General features: G+C 43.0%; 1 protein-coding gene across 2 annotated transcripts in view; it reads right to left on the bottom strand.

Annotated features, from left to right (window-relative positions):
* mxd4 (MAX dimerization protein 4) overlaps window positions 1-18,133 on the bottom strand; it is a 36,624-nt gene extending 18,491 nt beyond the window's left edge. For both annotated transcript variants that reach the window (XR_004897010.1, XM_031276739.2), the window contains exons 1-3: window positions 17,898-18,133; window positions 17,197-17,296; window positions 13,837-13,866 (exon numbers count right to left, since the gene is read on the bottom strand). Coding sequence is in view for 1 of the 2 variants with exons in the window: in XM_031276739.2 (XP_031132599.1) it covers window positions 13,837-13,866; window positions 17,197-17,296; window positions 17,898-17,961 (194 nt within the window). In the remaining variant the exon portion in view is untranslated. The remainder of the gene's footprint in view (window positions 1-13,836; window positions 13,867-17,196; window positions 17,297-17,897) is intronic.
* Between the last annotated feature and the right edge of the window lie 342 nt (window positions 18,134-18,475).

Raw genomic sequence — 18,475 nt, 5'->3', positions numbered from 1 at the left:
TCTCGTTCCTTTGGCTAACTCGGTGTCTCAACGGTAAACAAACTCCCAACAATGCAAGGTCTCCACTGGCCATCGCTGCAACCACAATAAACCTAATCAGAGAAATGAAGCTCTGTCCGGCTGACTGCAGAGCCGAGCACGCAGGAGGACACACTCTTTACACATGCTTTACAGTCTTTTCCCTGCTTTTTTTTTCTTTTTCTTTTTTAGGAAGGGCGTCGCCTGTGTTTTTCCGCATTAAGTAAGACCCTTTCACTAGCCCCGTCTGTTTCATTTAGAGGTCAGCCAGAGGCGGCCTGTGGTAGACTACAAGAGTCTCAGGGGCCAAACGTTATAATCCAAAATCCTAAATGATAGTTGCATCTTTAATTTTTAGGGATTTGATTGGAGCTTTAAAAAAAGCACTGGATTTAAATATCTAAAAAAAAAAAGATATAGCAAATATGCCCTTCAAACCATCTCTACCTCTCTACAGGTGCATACAGGCGTTCACCCCAAAAAAAGGGCGTGTGAAAGTGCTCTCGTTCTTTTAATTCCTCCTCTCCCAGGGGGCAATTTCCCCCATCCGCCTCAGCCCTCCACCCCTCTGCTCCACCCTGCCAACACCAACACACCCTCATCCCAGTGGAAAACAAGTGTCTTCTGAAGACAGGGGCGGGGGCCCACCTCCAACCTGCCCCAGTCGAGCCACATGAAGCACTTGGACTGCGGCCAGGGGAAGCGGGCAGGAAGGAGCTGGGGGTCTGCAGCAGAGGGGGGGGTCGGGTGGGGTGTTTTTTTTGGAAGGGAGTGGGGTCCGAGCTAGTGGGTGACTTTCTCTTGGGTTGAAAAAAGGGCTCTTTGAGTGCAGTTTGCTCAGCTGCACTAGGCAGCGCTCCACACACATCATAAAGGGTAACTTGAGCCAATGCGCCACCATCTTGCACCCCGCTCCCCCCTCTCTCCCTCTCTTGTAATGAAAAACAAAAACAAGGCGTTCCCCGAATACTCTGCCGGAACACCCCCCCCCCCAAGAAAAGCCGTTTTTACTGACTTATTCATCACAGGCCACACCTGTATGCTCACCACATATTTTACCTGGCATTGGCATGCAGAGGATACAAAATGTGCTCAGATGCACTTTCACCACCCGAATGTGTGAGGATTGGTCTGGGCTGACAAATATCAATTTTCTCATCTATAATATCAAACTATTCCTTTAAAAAAAAATTATAATTGGAAATGAGAATGTATGTACTGTACATGTCTGGATTAGGATTGGATACCGAAACCCGGTTCCACTATGGAACCGGTTTCAATGCAGCCGGTAGGAATTGGACCGGATTAGAACGCAAATTTCGGTTCCTCGTTACGGTTCCACTGAATGTGTCGACTGAAATATTTTCCCTCTGTTGCTCCGAAACGGATGTAGAAATATCACACTTTCTCTGTTGTCTACCGTTAGCTAGCTACTGTTAATGTAGGCTACTTTTAAAATGCCATATTTTCCCTCTGAGCTCACCAAAACAGACGTAAAAGCATATTAACCACCCCGAGCCGAGGAAACCGAGCGCAGTCGATAGATTTGTGCCCTTCTGTTGATATCTAGCACCACGAATCAGCAAGACAACGGACAGAGCTTTACACCGAGCCCGGCCATGGACCAACAGGTGGGGCCCGGCGTGTTCTTTAACAACAATAACAACTCTGTTTTACTCGGCGGTGGGAAAGGACCGCTGTCTGATGGCGACGCTGGAGAGGCGGCTAGGGCGCAGTACAGTATCCCGGGGATCTTGCACTTCCTGCAGCATGAATGGGCCTGTTTCGAAGTAGAGATGGGAGGTGTAGCAGGCTGAATTACAGGTGAAAACCACTAGCCTACATTTTATTTATATATTAGTGGCACTACCTGGGCCTTGCCAGGCTGCTCCTTTCTAGTAACTTGCGTTGAGTTTCTGTGTGTGATTGTTCTGGTTACTAGGCTAGCTTGTTAGCTCAGGAGCTAAAGGAGCTGCAGCGCCCCCTGACCCGACTGCACGATGACTGTTGGCGACCTCTTTACTGTGACTGAAACCACTGAACTTGCTGGTTGCCTTTAGGAGTTGCAGAACAGGCGTTAGAGTAGGCTTATAGTAAAAAATAAGTATAATTAAACGACCTACTGGAAGCTACATTTATTAGCAAAGTAATTTATAGTGCTAAAACGTTGTGTAGAAACACACAACGGCTACCTGCCTTCTTACAGCTAGCTAAACGTATAACGTTAGCAGCCCACCTTAATTTTTATTGCATTTTACCTCTAAACCCACAAAAAGACGTGTAGGAAAGGTAGTAGCTACACTTCTTAAGTGCTTTGATATCTTGAGAGCTGTCAGTGCAGACAGCTTACAACACATAAGCGACTGTGGAATCAGTATGTCTTGTTTATGAATCTTATTATACAGGCCTCTTCGACACCGTCTGAGAGAGTTGTCTCCTGTGCAGGACATGCCATAAGTCAGGAGAGGTGTCGTATCTTGCCAGAGAAGGCAAACATGGTCATTTTTCTGCAAAATAACTACTGAAGTTTGAAGCTGGTTTAGTTAGTATACCAACTCAACATTTATTTAGTTGTTACTTGTTAAAAGTGTAACTGTTATTTATTGTTAAATGATGGTAGTTGTGTGTTAGGTGACTTAGGTTTACTTATTATATATTTAAGTACTTTAAAACGTTAATATATTGTTAAATTTAAATAATTTTCAATTTTAAAAAAACTCTATAAAAGAGCCTTTCTTTAATATCATTTTTCAGTTTTTCAAGAATCGGTTTAGGAATCGGAAATCGTTTTAAAAGTACCGGTTCGGTATTGGAATCGTAAAAATCCAAACGGTACTCAACCCTAGTCTGGATATTTGCCCTGTTAAGTTGTTTTTGTATGTCACATGAAACCAATTTCAAATGTGAAAACTCAACCAAAATGTAAGAAATACCACTTCTCTCTATTAATCCAAACTGTAGCTGTTTTGAATTGATGTCCCCCTAACTGTTATGTAATTGCTGATAACGATCCACTTCAACATTTCTGTCAGTTTCAACAAGTCTGGGCTGATCCTCTCTTCGTCTTGAGCCGTGCATTAAATGCTACACTTCTTCGTTCTATTTGTCTAATTGTGACTGCCTACGGGAAAAAAAGCTTCACCTTTCTGATGCATATCAATAAGACAAGACCTGGTTTAACCTGGCAGTGTGTCCCTGACAGCTCCCCCCCAGCAGCACATGTTCCCCTGCCGCGAGACACACTTCCTTCAAGAGCGCACAGCCGATTTTAGAGCGGGGTTAGGACCCTCCCTCACTCACTCACTCACTCACTCACATTTGTTATTCCTACTCACGCTATGTTTATAAGATTGCCTCAAACAGCCATGCAAAGTGTGGCACCAGATGAACCTGAACGTTGGGTCCACGAAGGAGAGCAGACAGTTTGCACCGCCTGGCTCCACGTGGTTCTGAATCACATCAAATTTTCCAATTTGTCTGGGTTGAAAATAGGACAGTCTTTGATATTCCAGTCATGTAACGTGTAATGTGTGAGTATTGGTGTGGTGTCCTACTTGTTTGTGTCGACAAGTTCAAACATGCAAAAGTCAGGGTTTCAATGTTCGGGGGACATATCACACAATACTTTGTGAGTGAGTGTGTGTGTGTGTGTGTGTGTGTGTGTGTGTGTGTGTGTGTGTGTGTGTGTGTGTGTGTGTGTGTGTGTGTGTGTGTGTGTGTGTGTGTGTGTGTGTGTGTGTGTGTGTGTGTGTGTGTGTGTGTGTACTGTGTTGCTATTGTTTTTCAAGCAAACTTCTCAACAACAAAACACATTTGATACTGTGCATTATGATGGCGTAACAGCAGCCTTTAAGGCTCTAAAACGTTTTTATGGCTTTGCTAAAAACGAAAATTGCTAAAACTACAAAAACAAAACAGTCTGCAACTTCTCTGCAGCTGAGGATTTAATAGTAAACCTGCAATTTGATCTGCTCTGAAGGCACGTCTGCAGGGAAATTACCACCTGACCGTTCTCACGTGCAGAGTACCACGGGACGATTTGTGTCTGATCTCTGGCCTTTCCTTCCCCCTCCTCCTCCTCCTTCTCCACCAGGGGCTCAGTGCCAAAACAAAGCAAAGACAGGGGAGAAAAAAAAGGAACCTTTTGCTCAGAAAGCTGCACGCTGCTGAAACTGGAACAAGCTATACTGCTGACTTACGCTCCAAGGTTACAGGAGTACAGACCAGGCCTTTATCACAGATCTGCTCACAATGTGGGTCTTGGAAGGAGAACAACAGTCAAATATCTTGTTTTGCTGCTCAACTCAAAGGCGAACAGTGTATCTGCAGCAGCCTGTGTATGTCTGATGGATGCATAACAAAGTACATTTATGTATGCTGCACCAAACCACGGCCAGTTTTCACATTGTCCACACATACACATAATGGTTCACACACACACACTGCCCTGGTGACAGCAGTGTCCAAGGACCGCCCGGGCTCTGGAACTGGAGCTCGATCGGTACACAAAGAGCTGCAGGGCCTGAGAAGGCACGCCAGTGCAAACAACGGGCCTTCACCCCTCACTCGCTGCACTGTTTAATGAGCCTGCTGCAGCCCAGCGCATTCCTCAACCCATACGCACAGGGCTGAGTGGCGTGTCTGGCAAGGAGCCAAAGGCGCTAAACTGAGGTCAAAGGTCATCAGAAACGCCGCTGCAATGTTTCCTCTCACTGCCAGAGCTGACTCGGTTTGTTCCCTTTTGGGTTTAAAGAAAAGAACATGCGATACCTGGCCTCTGGTGTTGTTTTGACTTGAGCCCACAAGACACCAGCATGAAGGATTCACTGTCTTCTCTGCTCATCTTTAGGCAGGCACAATAACAAATCATGTATATGCTATGTATCAATTTGGAGGGTTTGTCATTTGACATTTTCAAAATAAAGAGGATCTAAATTTTATAGTTTCTTAAGTTAAGTTGTTACTTACTGCAATCTGGAAACATGGCAAGATCACTTAAATGAAGTCTGACCTACTGTATTTGCCATAGTGTACACAGTTTTCCTCTGCAATCAGGAATCCAAATAAAGTAAGTTAGTTAATAATTTGCCATTGTTTCTCTATTGATCCTGCAGGTCTAGTCTGTATGAACGTCTGGCTGCTTGATTTCCTGACCCCATAATGCTTCTTTTTAATGATGTTACCGTGTTTCTCCATATCAGCAATTAACTTGGTGAGTAGAATCTTACTATTACTGATATAAATGATGGCCAAAACTACAAAAATGAGACTCAAGTTGTAAGAAACTAGAATTATACTTTTGGTTTCTTCATATCCCTTAAAAAAAAACGGCATATTGTTTGTTCATCCAGTGCTGACAATCATTTAGTAACACTGATGGTACCCCTTCATTAGTCTATATCCTTCGCGTTCCACTTCCGGGATTGCTCCGGTGCTGCAGGAAATTCCGCCGGGTGCATGTATTTTCCGTTTCTTTCCGCTTTTTTTGTGTTGGAATTTCAAATTCGGTGGATTTATGAGGACTATTGTTGACTGCACCTCAGATCTGCATGGTAGATTTAGACAGCTAGCCAGCCTATCTGTCCAATCTGAGTTTTCTCTCACACGACTATTTTGCAGCGGCTCTGTGCAGAGTTTAGCACCGCCCATGACGATTCTGATTGGTTTAAAGAAATGCCATTAAACCAGAGCATGTTTTCCTCCCATCCCCGAATACTATGTGGAGTAGCCAGACCCTCCTTCAGCGCGCTTTGGAGGAGGGTCTGGCAAAGCGAGACTACCCTTTCACATGTTAAATAGCTTATTTTGTAGAACATTTATTTAAAGCCTTGCTTTATCAGTGTTCTTCTTAACGTTTGAGTAGGATACAAAAAAGTACACCAAAACTTTCCTAAAGCAAAAAAAGTTATGCATCAGCCCCCTTTTACAGTGTGGCTCTGCTATGTAAAGTGAAAGTAATAGCTGCATTGCGTGAGTGTGGATCACCCTGTTTAGGTGATGGAATTTGGGGTTGCCAGTAGAGTGGCTCCACATCTGGCTGGCAGGTTCCTAGGGAGTACGAGGCCAGATGGAGGGATTCTTGAGGTGGTGAGGGACCCTAACATTAATCCCAGCCGACAAACACAACACACACACACACAAACACACACACACATGCACGCACACACTGGGCATTTCAGCTGCCCTTCATCAGTCTCCCTGTCACCCTCCAGGCCCTGCCCTTAGCATGTTTACATTTAACAGAGATCTGATGTGCTGTCTCTGGAAAACAAGTGGGCAGAAAAATTAAGCAGCTCGTGTGAAACCGGCAGAGTGGTAGGCCATGCTGCCCACGTCAGCAAGACAAAAGACACCCAGGGAGAAACGAGAGGCTTTCATCACCCTGATATGAAATGAAATGTCAGTCGTCTGGGTTGAGCTTTATTTGTTTTCTGTCATCGAGGCGCCACACCCACCCTCTGTGTGCAGTGACAACTGCCAGGCGAGACAGACGGATACAAGTCCTCCATAAACACATTCTCCTGATGGCAGGAACATGGAGCTCGCTCTCACATGACTCTGCTCTCACACGCAAGCAGCAAACAGAAACTTAAATGCACCAGCAACAGCAGTGCAGACAGAGGGAGGGGCTTGGCTACTTCACAACTCGTGGAATTACGCTAAAGAAAGAGCTCTGCGTGCTTTACTGGTGATTAAACAACAGGAAACTACAGAATTAGGCAGTTTGTTGTTCACTCGTAGTATTTCCACAAAACAAACTGGAATTTCCACTGGGTGTGCTAGGGAATGCCTAGTAATTAGATTCATTTTTTGCGTGTACTGAAACAATCCCCTGTGCGAGCATGGATCATTACAAAATCCCTTCCTCAGCACAGCCAGCTTACACTGGTGTTAACAGAGAAACAGATGTCAAATAGAATTTAAAGAGGAGAGCATGTGAGCAAACAGAGCGAGGGGTCGGAGTAAAGAACGAGTATCCTGTGCATCTCCGAATCATTTCAACACAATGTCAAATGACAGACCTGGACATTAATTACCTTCCGCTGCGTGCATTGAAAAGTACATCTGCAAATGTCGGACTGACTAGCAGAGACAAGTTCAGCGAGCTCAATAAACACATTCCCCTGACACGGGGAGAGCTCTGGTTTTCTAATGAATCCTCATCAATGATCTACACACAGGAATCTAGTGGCATGAGAGACGATTCCAACTTCCATGTTTTCTGTAAAAGTTTGGCTGTTTACTTCTGGAACGAAGGTTGTAGATCAGTTGGGTGGGGTCCTGTTTGAGGGTCTGGGCCCACCTAAAAGGCCACAAGATAAATCTAAGGAGTTGTTGACAGGACAGTTGACAAGGAGTCATTTTGGGGGCCACGAGCCAAGAAGGTTACAAACTGCTGTTGTAGAACATAAAAACAACTAAACTAGAGAGAATAGAGGAGAGTCTAAAGCAGATGAATGACAGACTGCCTGCAGCTCTAATCCACTCTATCAATGCATTATCAAACAAATATTCGCTTGTGACTCCCTGCTTGCCAAAACAAACCGAGCAGCACCCAATGCAGATGCGGCTGCAGAGCATTCTAGTAATATTCGGCCTGCTGTGTTTTGTGACCCTCATCCACCAACAGGCTCCCCCGTTAACCGCCTCGGTTACTTAACTCCACATTCCAGCGTATGTGTGCACACTCTGCTGACCTAAATTTCAGGCTGCCTGCTCGACACACACACACAAAGCAGCCACATCCTACGCTGCCTCCCATTCCTCCCTTCGGCAACGCTCAAGAATGTCTTCGCCTCGTCCTCTTCCTCAGGCTGACAAGGGCCTGGGACAAAACCATGAATGGTTTAGTCAACTCACTTTCCTCCCTGCTCTCCTCCTTTTCACTTCCTTCTTGAATTGTTTTTTTTTTTCTTGTACTTGAAACCCCAAAGCTATGCACACACCTTGTTAAAATGCGAGCTACACTGTTGTTTTCATGAGCATCAGCTGCTTTGCGGCAGTGAACCAAGTTTACTGACACAGAAACGTGATGTACCCTGCAGCAACGATACCTGAGAGGGAGTAGGGACGTTCTCACCTAAATGTAGGTCTGCGGCAGTCACTGACACTTACTCAAATATCTCTGTGTCAGTGTACAAAAAGCCTGCACAGATCATCCTAACACACTAATCGTCCACAGATAGTATATGTGCAGCCAATCTGTGATTGCTGCCGGGTTTGACCTGAGTAAGCCAAAGAAATTCCACTTGGGACCTCTGCTGCTGACCTCCAGCTGTAGCCTATTTCTTATTCTTTGTCCACATCCAGCCTTTCAACAGTTACAACCCAGACTGTCCTATAGCTATGTGCACTGACTTCAGTAAATGAATAACAATTTGGACAAACCCAGTCTGTCGTAAGGCTGGGTAATATGACAAAATACACCAGGAGAGAATAGAAATGTGTAGGCTAAGCCCTCTAAGATTTTGCCATATTAACGAAGATATCCCTTTAATATATCTGGTTGTATTTCTCCATAGCAGGGCTACTTTATGGCAATTATGTTGTATTGTGAATTAATTGGATTTTCAGGACTATGGTATCAAATTGTTATTTTATCCAGTAGCCAGACACAGACATTCCCATCTGGTTATTTTATCTACGAAACTATATATCACGAAATCCATACATTTAAACCTGAAACGATAAGTAATAAAATATGAATTGGCAACTATTTTGATAATCAATTAATCGTTGCTCTGGGATATTTTGTTGGACATTTTTCACAACTTTCTCACACTTTACAGGCGAAACAATTAATCAAGAAAATAATCGGCAGACTGATCAATAATGACAATCATTATTAGTTTCAGTCCTACATATATTTATATCAAAATATAAAATTACATAAACCTTGATATAGAGGATTGTATCCACATGGCAAACCTCAAGCACACTTTAATATCAGATCATCAGTCACTGATTTCATGTTATAGGTGTTGATACAAATTACTACATGGTCTACACATGCCTTAATGATTAGCCCATCTACAGTACATCATTCATTATTCTGAGTCATTAGCTGCCCATGCAAACCTAATGACTCTTGGTCACTACACATATGAGGAATATAACCAACAGTGTGACATTTAACCCTTGTGTTGTCTTCAGGTCAAATTTGACCCGTTTTTCAAAATGTCTATATCAGAAATATGGTTTTCTTTTTAACTACCAAATTTGGATGATTCCATACATCGCGCTTCGCAAGTACAACAAAAGATAGGATCTCTACTTTCATTGACTTGTGGGTGTTTTATAAAAAGAAATTAGCATCTGAAAAAAAAAAATGTTTCAAAACCAGACTGAACATTGACATTTACCCTTCTGTAATTATCCTTCCTTTAATATGAGTCTAAATAATTCATACTTTCTGCTTTTTTTTTAACTCAAGAATTAGGTATCATTTCCTATAAATGAGGTGTAGTGACCATGAATTCCAAAAATGAGTGTAAAACTGGTAATAAGTTGGTGTTAGTGGTGTTTATTAATGGTAGTGAAAAGAAGCGTTAAACATAAAAGAAGAGCCAAAAACATTGAAAAAAGAGACAAAAGTGTCGATAAAAGAGACGAAAACGTCAGACAAAGTGTTGATTTTCAGGACGACAGGTACATGGTCGAATGGAAGACAACACAAGGGTTAAGGAAGTTAAGTACAAATGTCACATGCAAGCATGTGAATGCCACACTAAAACCTAAACTGGAAAAAAAGCAGGATGTGGACATAATATGGCCTTAACTTCAATTGTATTCACAATAGCTGTGTAGTTTACAATCCACATTAAAATGAAGATTAACAGGCCTATCAAAGCCTGGCGTCTTCCACATAAACCCAGTTTTGACAAGAGGACCAGTAAAGAGTGATAAAGACCCTCGGTGAGGAGGTAGCTCTGCCTTTCTCCTCCTTGCTGCCTCAGGTTTCTGCTGACTCAGACACTTTTAGGGGTGAAAAAGGAGAGCCGGACTAAGGAGAAAAACGATAACAGATAAAACAGATGTGGTCTCTGGAGAAAGAAGGAGACAAAAGAGTAGAAGGCAAAGAGGTGAAGTAGCAGGGTTGTGGGATGGCTCTCCCTCCCACCGACACACCGCCATAACTCAAACAGCACTGGCACGCACACACACACACACACACACACACACACACAGGAGCTTCTTCACTCGAGGGGAAGAGTTGCTCAAAGCCATATAAGTCATTCATCACAGCTGGGAGTAGAAGACACCGGGAGAGTAAATTTAATTAGAGAGAGGATTAGACCGTGACAAACTGAGTGGCTGCTCCTGTGTCCATGAAGTACATGAAAATTTAGAGTTAAGTTCAATAGGTGGCCCATAGTTGCTGTACATTATCCACGGTATGATATATATATATAGTAAGAAAATACTGTTTGTTGAAATCAATCTGCAAACTTTTAAGCATCATTTCTGAGTGATCTCAGAAATGAAACCGAGAGCATCTGACAGCCATGGGCGGTGTCTGGAAAAGGTAAAAATAGAGATGTAAATCCTTTTTTCAATTAAGGGAAGCAGCACGAACATACCAAACATACCAAACATACCAAACATACCGGCCCTACACGCCTGGATTTCCTGTAAACAGGTGATGTGTGGGAAAACAAAACGTCCGTAGTTTTGCAATTTCTTGGTGTTTCTAGAAAAGGAAACTTGTGGCACTGACAAGTCGTCATAGACGTGATCAAGAGCGGTTAAAGTCAGAAATGGGAAGGAAGTAATGCCAGCGGAGACCAACCACACACAGTAGCATTTGGTTTCACGGAAATGTCAAGCTGATGCTCTGCAGCTCCAGCCTGTGCCAATGCAATGACAAGAGAGAGAGCAGCAGAGTCACCATCTAGACAGTCTATACAGAGCTGTCACGGCTGCACTCAGGCTGCAGCAGATAAGCAGGTTGTGTCAGGACAGGCGACCCTGTGGGACGCTGCTGGCACCCACCCAGACGTCTCACTCTGATAGCAGGACACAAATATATGCAGGGTGCCTCTTGACTGCATTCAGGTTCGTGAGAGACACCTAGTATGCATAAGATCGCTGAGCAGCAGCGGCAGTGAGTGAGCCTGATGTCCAGAGGAAATGGAAAAATATAAGCAGAAACACATTTGAAAGCTATCACATTAGACACTGGCTTAAAATGGGCAGATAGCTTGAAAGTAGGGCTGGGTATCGATCCTCAAATAACCTCAGTGTTTGAGCACATTATTTGTGCTATTTACATCACAGTTGAGGCCTCCGGTGACTAAACCCGACATTTATCGGTCACTTTTTGCCTACCACGTGAACATACAGTACAAGGGTGGCTCTGTGCTGCACCAGCATGAACCAAACACACCGACACTTAACCAAACAAAGACAGTGAGTCAGGGCTCAAACAGCAGCACCTCCCTGGAGTGGCGTCTGAGGGCGTGAGGGAGGTCGAGCTGCTGGAATCGATACTGGGACTGCTGAAGATTAAACAGGTCGGTAGCTCTGAGCGGATGCTCCAAACTGGTCACACACTCATTAAACTGGTTGAACAGGACAGCTGAAGACTTTTGGTTTTCTTATGAGATCAACCGTCATAGAGACCAACCGACTAATAATGTTGGATTCATTCCTTTGACTAGCATACTAGTAGGGTTGGAACTGATGCAATGATGGCTTCAATTACTCTCTTGAATATCTTTTCAGACAATTATTTATTTGGTTTCTGACATGTAAGAAAGCGCTGAAAAAGGCCCATTGAACATATGCGATGTCTTCAAAGTGCTTGTTTCGTTGGGCCGATATGCCCAAAACTAAAAGATAGTCAATACACGTGATACAATACTGAGAGATTCTACAAAAATACTCACATTTGAGCAGTTGAAACCAGCATTGGTTTTGACGTTTTTGCTTGATAAATGACTGAACATGGGCGTCAAAATTGTTGTTGATTCAGTTTCTGTTGACTGACCGATTAATAATTTCAGCAATACAGCAGGTATAATGCACTACATACACATGCTCTGTAGAGGGTCGTGCTAAAGCCTAAAGTTACAGCTTCAACATTTAATACTGTGTGTTGGAGTAACAACGCATTACATTGCAAAAGATCACAATGATACCTCGTCAATGCGGTGGCTGTCATCACAAATACGTAGGTGGACATTCTTCTGTACAAACATCGTGGGCGCAAAGAAAGATAACAGCAGGAAAGTACATTGAAATTGAAATATGCCTGATGCCTCATTTGTCACCAAGGACAGTGCAGCGTGTCTTGTAACAGACTGATCTCATTAAGTGGCGTATGTATGACACGCCAATTCGTATGCCATTTTGGCGTGTCATTGAGACGCATACTTACTTTTTAGCGTGTTTATCAATGCCGTTTGGCCGGTTCTTCTTTTCCTAAACCCAACCTGTCCGCTGTATACGGCGCTCAAAATGCGTACAGATAGCGGGCGTGTATGTTTACGTGAAAAACACGCCACGTGGCTTTAGAAAGTAGCGTGTATGTTTACCCGAAGTCATGATGTGACGTTGCAGACTGCCGTCCGCTGTATACAGCATAGACATACACGCGGATAGCTCAAAATGCGTACAGATAACACACCACTTGGCTTAAAAAAGTGCCGTATATGTTTACGTGAAGTCATGATATCACGTTGCTTGTAAAGTATTTAAACATATTTTTGTTTATTTAAGCCCTTACATCAGGGCCAAAACATCAGTGAATAAGTGAGAAACTAGTGGCCATAGTGACGACAAGGGAAGTGAGTAAATTGATTACGGAACACTTTCCTGGCACATTTGTCAGTTTGACTGGACGTCACTTTGTTGGTAACCAACCACACCCGTCGTCGGACATGAGGTAACTGTTGTGTCTCAACACCTTTAGTGCGATCAGCCAGGGCCTCCTCTGTCTCACAGGTCAGGGAGGAATATGTCTGCACTTGTTTCTCTCTGCACTACACACATCTATTACTCACTCCCAGACATGTGACTGGCAAACCCCAAACCCTCAACGTGGGTGACAGTGTGTCACGCACATGCAACCTAAACACACCTATCTCAGCCTCTGCTCACATGCTTATAGTCACATCAGCCGTTTCCTAAATACTCTCTGGCAAGCAGTTTTTAACAATCAGCTTGGGATGACCTTGATGCAAAAAAAAAGTGTATGAGTGTTGCTTCCTGACTAAAAACTCCTTTGGATCTGCGAAGTCACTTCCCCTCTTGGTGAAGTCAAAACAGAGCAAAAACAGACGTCTGTGTCTTTAATGAGTGCAGATATCAATTCACCACGAGCTGAGAGCTATACCCCGAAGGGAGGGAAAGAAAGCGGTGTGACAGAGCGAGATGCATGCTGGGGATAGTAAAGTGGGATCACTGTGTGTGTGTGTGTGTGTCATCTCTGGGCTTCTCAGTTTGGAGCAATGATCCCGCCTCCGTTCAGAGCGTCAGCCTGGGCAGGATTATCACATTACTGACAGGATTCCCTTTCCATACAAGGTAACGAGTTTCATCCATGAAATGGAGACTGATCTGATCAACACAAAGCTGCTCTTTGAAATCAGCTTATTATCCATTTTTAGACATGAGGAAGGAATTGATTAAATCTCTTTGAAGATGACCTCTGATACGATCGGTTGCTTTTGACTGAGAGGCAAATATCTTGACGTCTACCTGCAGCCAGCAGCCAACATAGTATGTTAGGAACTCAAGGGCGCTTGGCAAAGACGTACGCAAATCATACAAACGTGAGAGATGCGGGAGGCCAAGAAGCCTCAGGTGTGACCTTACCTGTGTTTCTCCAGCTCGTTGTGCGACGATCTGAAATGACAAAAGACAAGGGAGGGGTGTCAGGGCAGCGGGTGCTTAAATACTACACACACTTCAAATCACATTAGTAAATGTTTTGATCTAAATGCAAGACAGATGAAAGCCGGAAGTTTGGAAGAGAATGCAGAGTAACAGCAGATCTGAGAAACATTTAGAGGAAAAGTGTGTCAAGACATCAAAGAAGGGTGTTGCTTCTTCTCTGCTTTTGCCTTCCTGCCTCCAGGTGGCTTTAGGGTTTCTGAATGCTTGAGTTGCTTTAAAATGTTACTACAGAATATTGTAATACTCCAAAACAGGCCTTAAGCAAGCAATGTAAAGGCTTGGTCACACGTTCTGGAAATAGACATCTAGGACAAGTGTGCAAAAATAGTGTCTATTTTTCAAAATATTTTCCATGTCTGTTTGACATCTGTCAGAGAGTGTGCAGCAGAGGGCAAAAATCACCCTGAGAGAGAGAGTGACCCCCCCCTGCCTGCTCTCACACGCATACAAACAGCATGCACACACACTGCTGTAGTTGCTGCACGCTGGTTGAAAAGCAGCATGGACATGGGATAAAAACACACTCAGACGTCTGGAGGCCTAGACTCTGCAGAATTCCTCAGCGTGTGGGCTATTCCGAGGAGAGCCTCTGAACAGCGAGGGCACTGCAGTCCATCTGAAACAGGCCCTCTGTTCATGAGGCCGTCATGGATACCACGGCAATAAAAACAAAAACACCAAACAAAAGGCCAGACTGACAACAAGCCTTTTCAGATTTTTCGCTATTTAAGGAGCCCTTGTGCTCGTGAAGCAGTGGTTCCCACAGCAGTGCCGAGAAGGCCGAGGTGTCTGCACGGCGACGCTGCTCACTGCACCAAAAAGGGTTACAGTTGACCATACAACTGCGATAATGTGCTGATGCACAAAATCCTCCCATAAGGAGCACAGGATGTTGCACTTTGGCTAATAACTTGGCCTAAAAGGCAGACAAAGAGCTTTATTCCATCATGGAGGAAGTTGTGCTATTCAAATCTGCACAAATTGGGGAAACGTCCCAGTCTAGCACAGGGCATGACCAGGAAATCATACGGCAACTTGCAGAGGAAGGGAATGCACACAGACCTGTAATAACAGCCAGTTACCACACACCTTTACATGTTATGTAAAAGAATGGCACGGCATGCAAAAGACTCTGTCTGACGTCATAAACTTGGCGCTGATGATCAAAGGCCTACATATCAGCCTTATATCACCCTTTTTATGGGTTGTAAAACTGCCAAAGTTGCTCATCCTCAGAGCTCACCTGCGCTATTTATATTTTTAATTTCATATCAGGTATGACAAAGAGGTGAAGCAGAAAAACTCTCAGTGATAAAATTCCAAGTCTTCCTCTTTTTTTGTTGTTTTAATTTAACAACAGTCTGTGAGTAAAAAAAGGAAACTCCACCAGGGTTTCTTCTTTCTGTGTGCAGAAATACTCCCAACTGTTTGTTTTTTTTTAGCATCATTTCAAAACATGTGATCTGTTTTAATTTGCAGATTTTGGATATCAAACTCTACAACACCAGTTCAAGGTTCCACAAAGCAAAGTATTGTGCTTTTCGAACCAACAGCCAGCTTCTGTTTAACTGAAAATACGGTTTAAGTTCAAACACAAAAAATGTTTTTACTTCACTACCCTCTGCATCCTGTTGATGCTTAAAAAAAACCTGTTGGAGAGTGTAAAGAGAATTGTGGAATTTGCCCAGAGTGCAGTCACAAGAACAATGAAGAAAGAGCAGGTCTGCTGCACGAAGCCTGGTGGACTGGTGTTTGTCACAGTGTGTGTCTGTTTTAGCCACCACACCTACCTGCCACATCCCTATACACAGCCTCACACACAGATACACAATTGTGTTATTCTGTCAGAGACCGTATCAAAGGAATGTGGAGGAGACTGCATTCTCATTTGTAAAAAATGTATACAAAATATCACTTTCAAATTTACAAAAACGGTACGCCTTATACAGGAGTGTAATTACAATAGTGATACGCAGGTTAACGTGCTGTACGTGCAATGATAACTCTCAGACTCACTACTGAGGAAATCAGGCTCGCTGTGCTTCCCTAAACTAATATTAGCCAACAGGAAAGTGTTTTTTTTTTATTTATCAGATCTTCATGTGCTAGTGTTCTTGGGAATGAAACTGGACACAACATGCAAATGTTTCTGGTCTACTGTTGCACACCTGGCCAAATAACTATAAAAAATAATACTAAAATAACTAGCCTAGGATGTAAAAGTCCATAAATTAGGGTCATGAATCTAAAGAAAAAGGATTCCTGATGAGGGCGTGTCTGACCAGCATAGTGAAGGTCCACCTGGTGTGTCAACCATGTCGTTAGCAACTAGAGCTGAAAGGATTAATCGCTTAGAATCAATTATTGTAAGAAAATGTATCGTTAACTACATTATCAATGAACTCATATATGATAGCAAGCAGAATATCTTTGGGTTTGTTGGATACAACAAGGGATTTGAAGATGCCACCTGGGATTATATTGGACATTTTTTTTCACTATTCTCTGACATTTTAGAAGCAACACTATTAAAATGAATTACCTAATCGAGAAAAACAACTGGCAGATTAACCAATGATGAAAATAATATATAATAACAGCCCCGTTAGCGACCTTCCTACTGAACAGGCCTTTTAATGTTAGTGATGAAAATTACATGTTAACCTGCATGCTGAGGTTTAAATGACCTTTAACCAGCTGTCAAACTGGTCTAAAAAGCAACTTCAATGTACTCACTTATGTAATTTTATTACTTTGTGTAATTGTATGGCCTTGCAGCAGGGTCTATATTAGATGCAGTCATATGAATGACTCCATGAACTCTGTGTGTGTATGTGTGTGTGTGTGTGTGTGTGTGTGTGTGTGTCCTTACATGGGACCCCTTGGTAAAAGACTTTCCTTTAACATCAGAGACACACATACAAAACACACTATAACCACATGAAAAAAGGTACAGGGTGAAAGCATGACAGCCGTGTGAGACAGGGTGCAGAAACGAAAGGTTACATGCATGTCGGGTGTGTTTTCTCTCAGCATCGGGAGTGTTTTTAGGTGTGTGTGAAACAGAGAGAGAGAGAGAGAGAGAGAGTGGGAGCAGCAGAGTTGACAGTGTACGCGTGGCAGTGTTTATTGGAGAGACCAAAACAGAGAGCCCAGCCCAGGCAGCAGCAGCAGCAGAATATATGGCAGTGTACATGAAAACAACTCCACTATGTGTGTCTGTGTTTCTATAAGCTGGCACTTTACACAAACAAATAAACAAGCAAGACTTATATTTACCTATTGTTCTGAGTTTTTCTGGAAATTGTCGAGGCTTTCGTTTTCTTACTGGAAAAGTCGCTACTGTACGGTAAAACAGACGCATAACCGTGTTCTGCCTCTATTGAGGAAACAAAACAAAATGAATGTTATGATTTACTGTAGTGTCTGCAAGAATAAAAAAAGCTGGCAATGAGTCATTCAGGGAAATGGTAAAACGTGTTTTCAAGAGGAACAAAACGTGATCGATCATCAATGCAATCGCTTCCAATATATCAATATAGCGCTGGATAGCCTTCGGCAAGATCTATATTGTAAAACAGTCAATGCTACATGACCATTGTATGTGTGTCTGTCATTATGATACTGGCTCATTCTCGATGTCACTCTTGTTTACTCATTTCCGAAGAGCTAATATAAAAACATACTTCATTCTGATACAACACATTATCTGTATTAGAAAAAAAATCAAACACAGTTCATAAATACATGACACAACGTTACTTTAAATAATAAAACAGAGCTTATTTTCTAGGATTTGGTTATAGGTCCAGTTTGCACCCATCGTCTGTAAAGTGACATCATACCTGCACTATGGCAGGGTACGTTAAAACTTTACATTATGATAGACGATTAAGCTAGCTGCCGTCCTAATGCTCCATTCACAAAATAATCTCTAGCCTAGAATTCCTGTCAACTTGTCAGTTTAGCTCTTGAAATACCTCTGTCTCTTCTTTCCAAGTACTCTGCAGCCTCCAGCAGAATTAAAAGAGAATTAAGTTCCATCTTGCTGTTGTGTTGTTATAAAAAAATGAAATTATCTATGTACACAAATGTACAAGTCATAAAATATTGGAATGGAAATTTTAAAAAAACTGTTTCAGAGCGATGTACGTGCGCTGCTACACTCAGTTATGAGTCTTGGTGACTCCAAACTACAGTATCAACAGCACCTAACTAGAACTCGGCGATGTGAGTGATCGCACATCTGTCCATTGAGAAAACCTGTGGGCGGGCTTTCTGGCTATGTCTTAGCCTATGAGCAGGCTCCAAACGGCGAAGTGCGACTTGATTGGCTTGAGAGTGCAAAAGTCATCAGCGACATACCCTAGCAACAGTCTGAGTTGCCCGCACCCTCCGCAGCTGATTGGTTTGACACGAAGAAAGCTGCCTCTAATTGGCTGGGATGAACTCTGGCCGTGTGTCATAGTTGAACTTAGACTGTTGTTTTGGTTGCCAAATTTGATTACTTATCAAAAGTAGACTATGCTTTTGGATTTTGACCGTGAAGTAAACTACA

Source organism: Sander lucioperca, chromosome 4 (assembly GCF_008315115.2).
Source record: "Sander lucioperca isolate FBNREF2018 chromosome 4, SLUC_FBN_1.2, whole genome shotgun sequence".
NCBI lineage: Eukaryota > Metazoa > Chordata > Actinopteri > Perciformes > Percidae > Sander > Sander lucioperca.
Note: the sequence above shows the minus strand (reverse complement) of the source record. Positions and strands in the feature narration are given on the sequence as shown.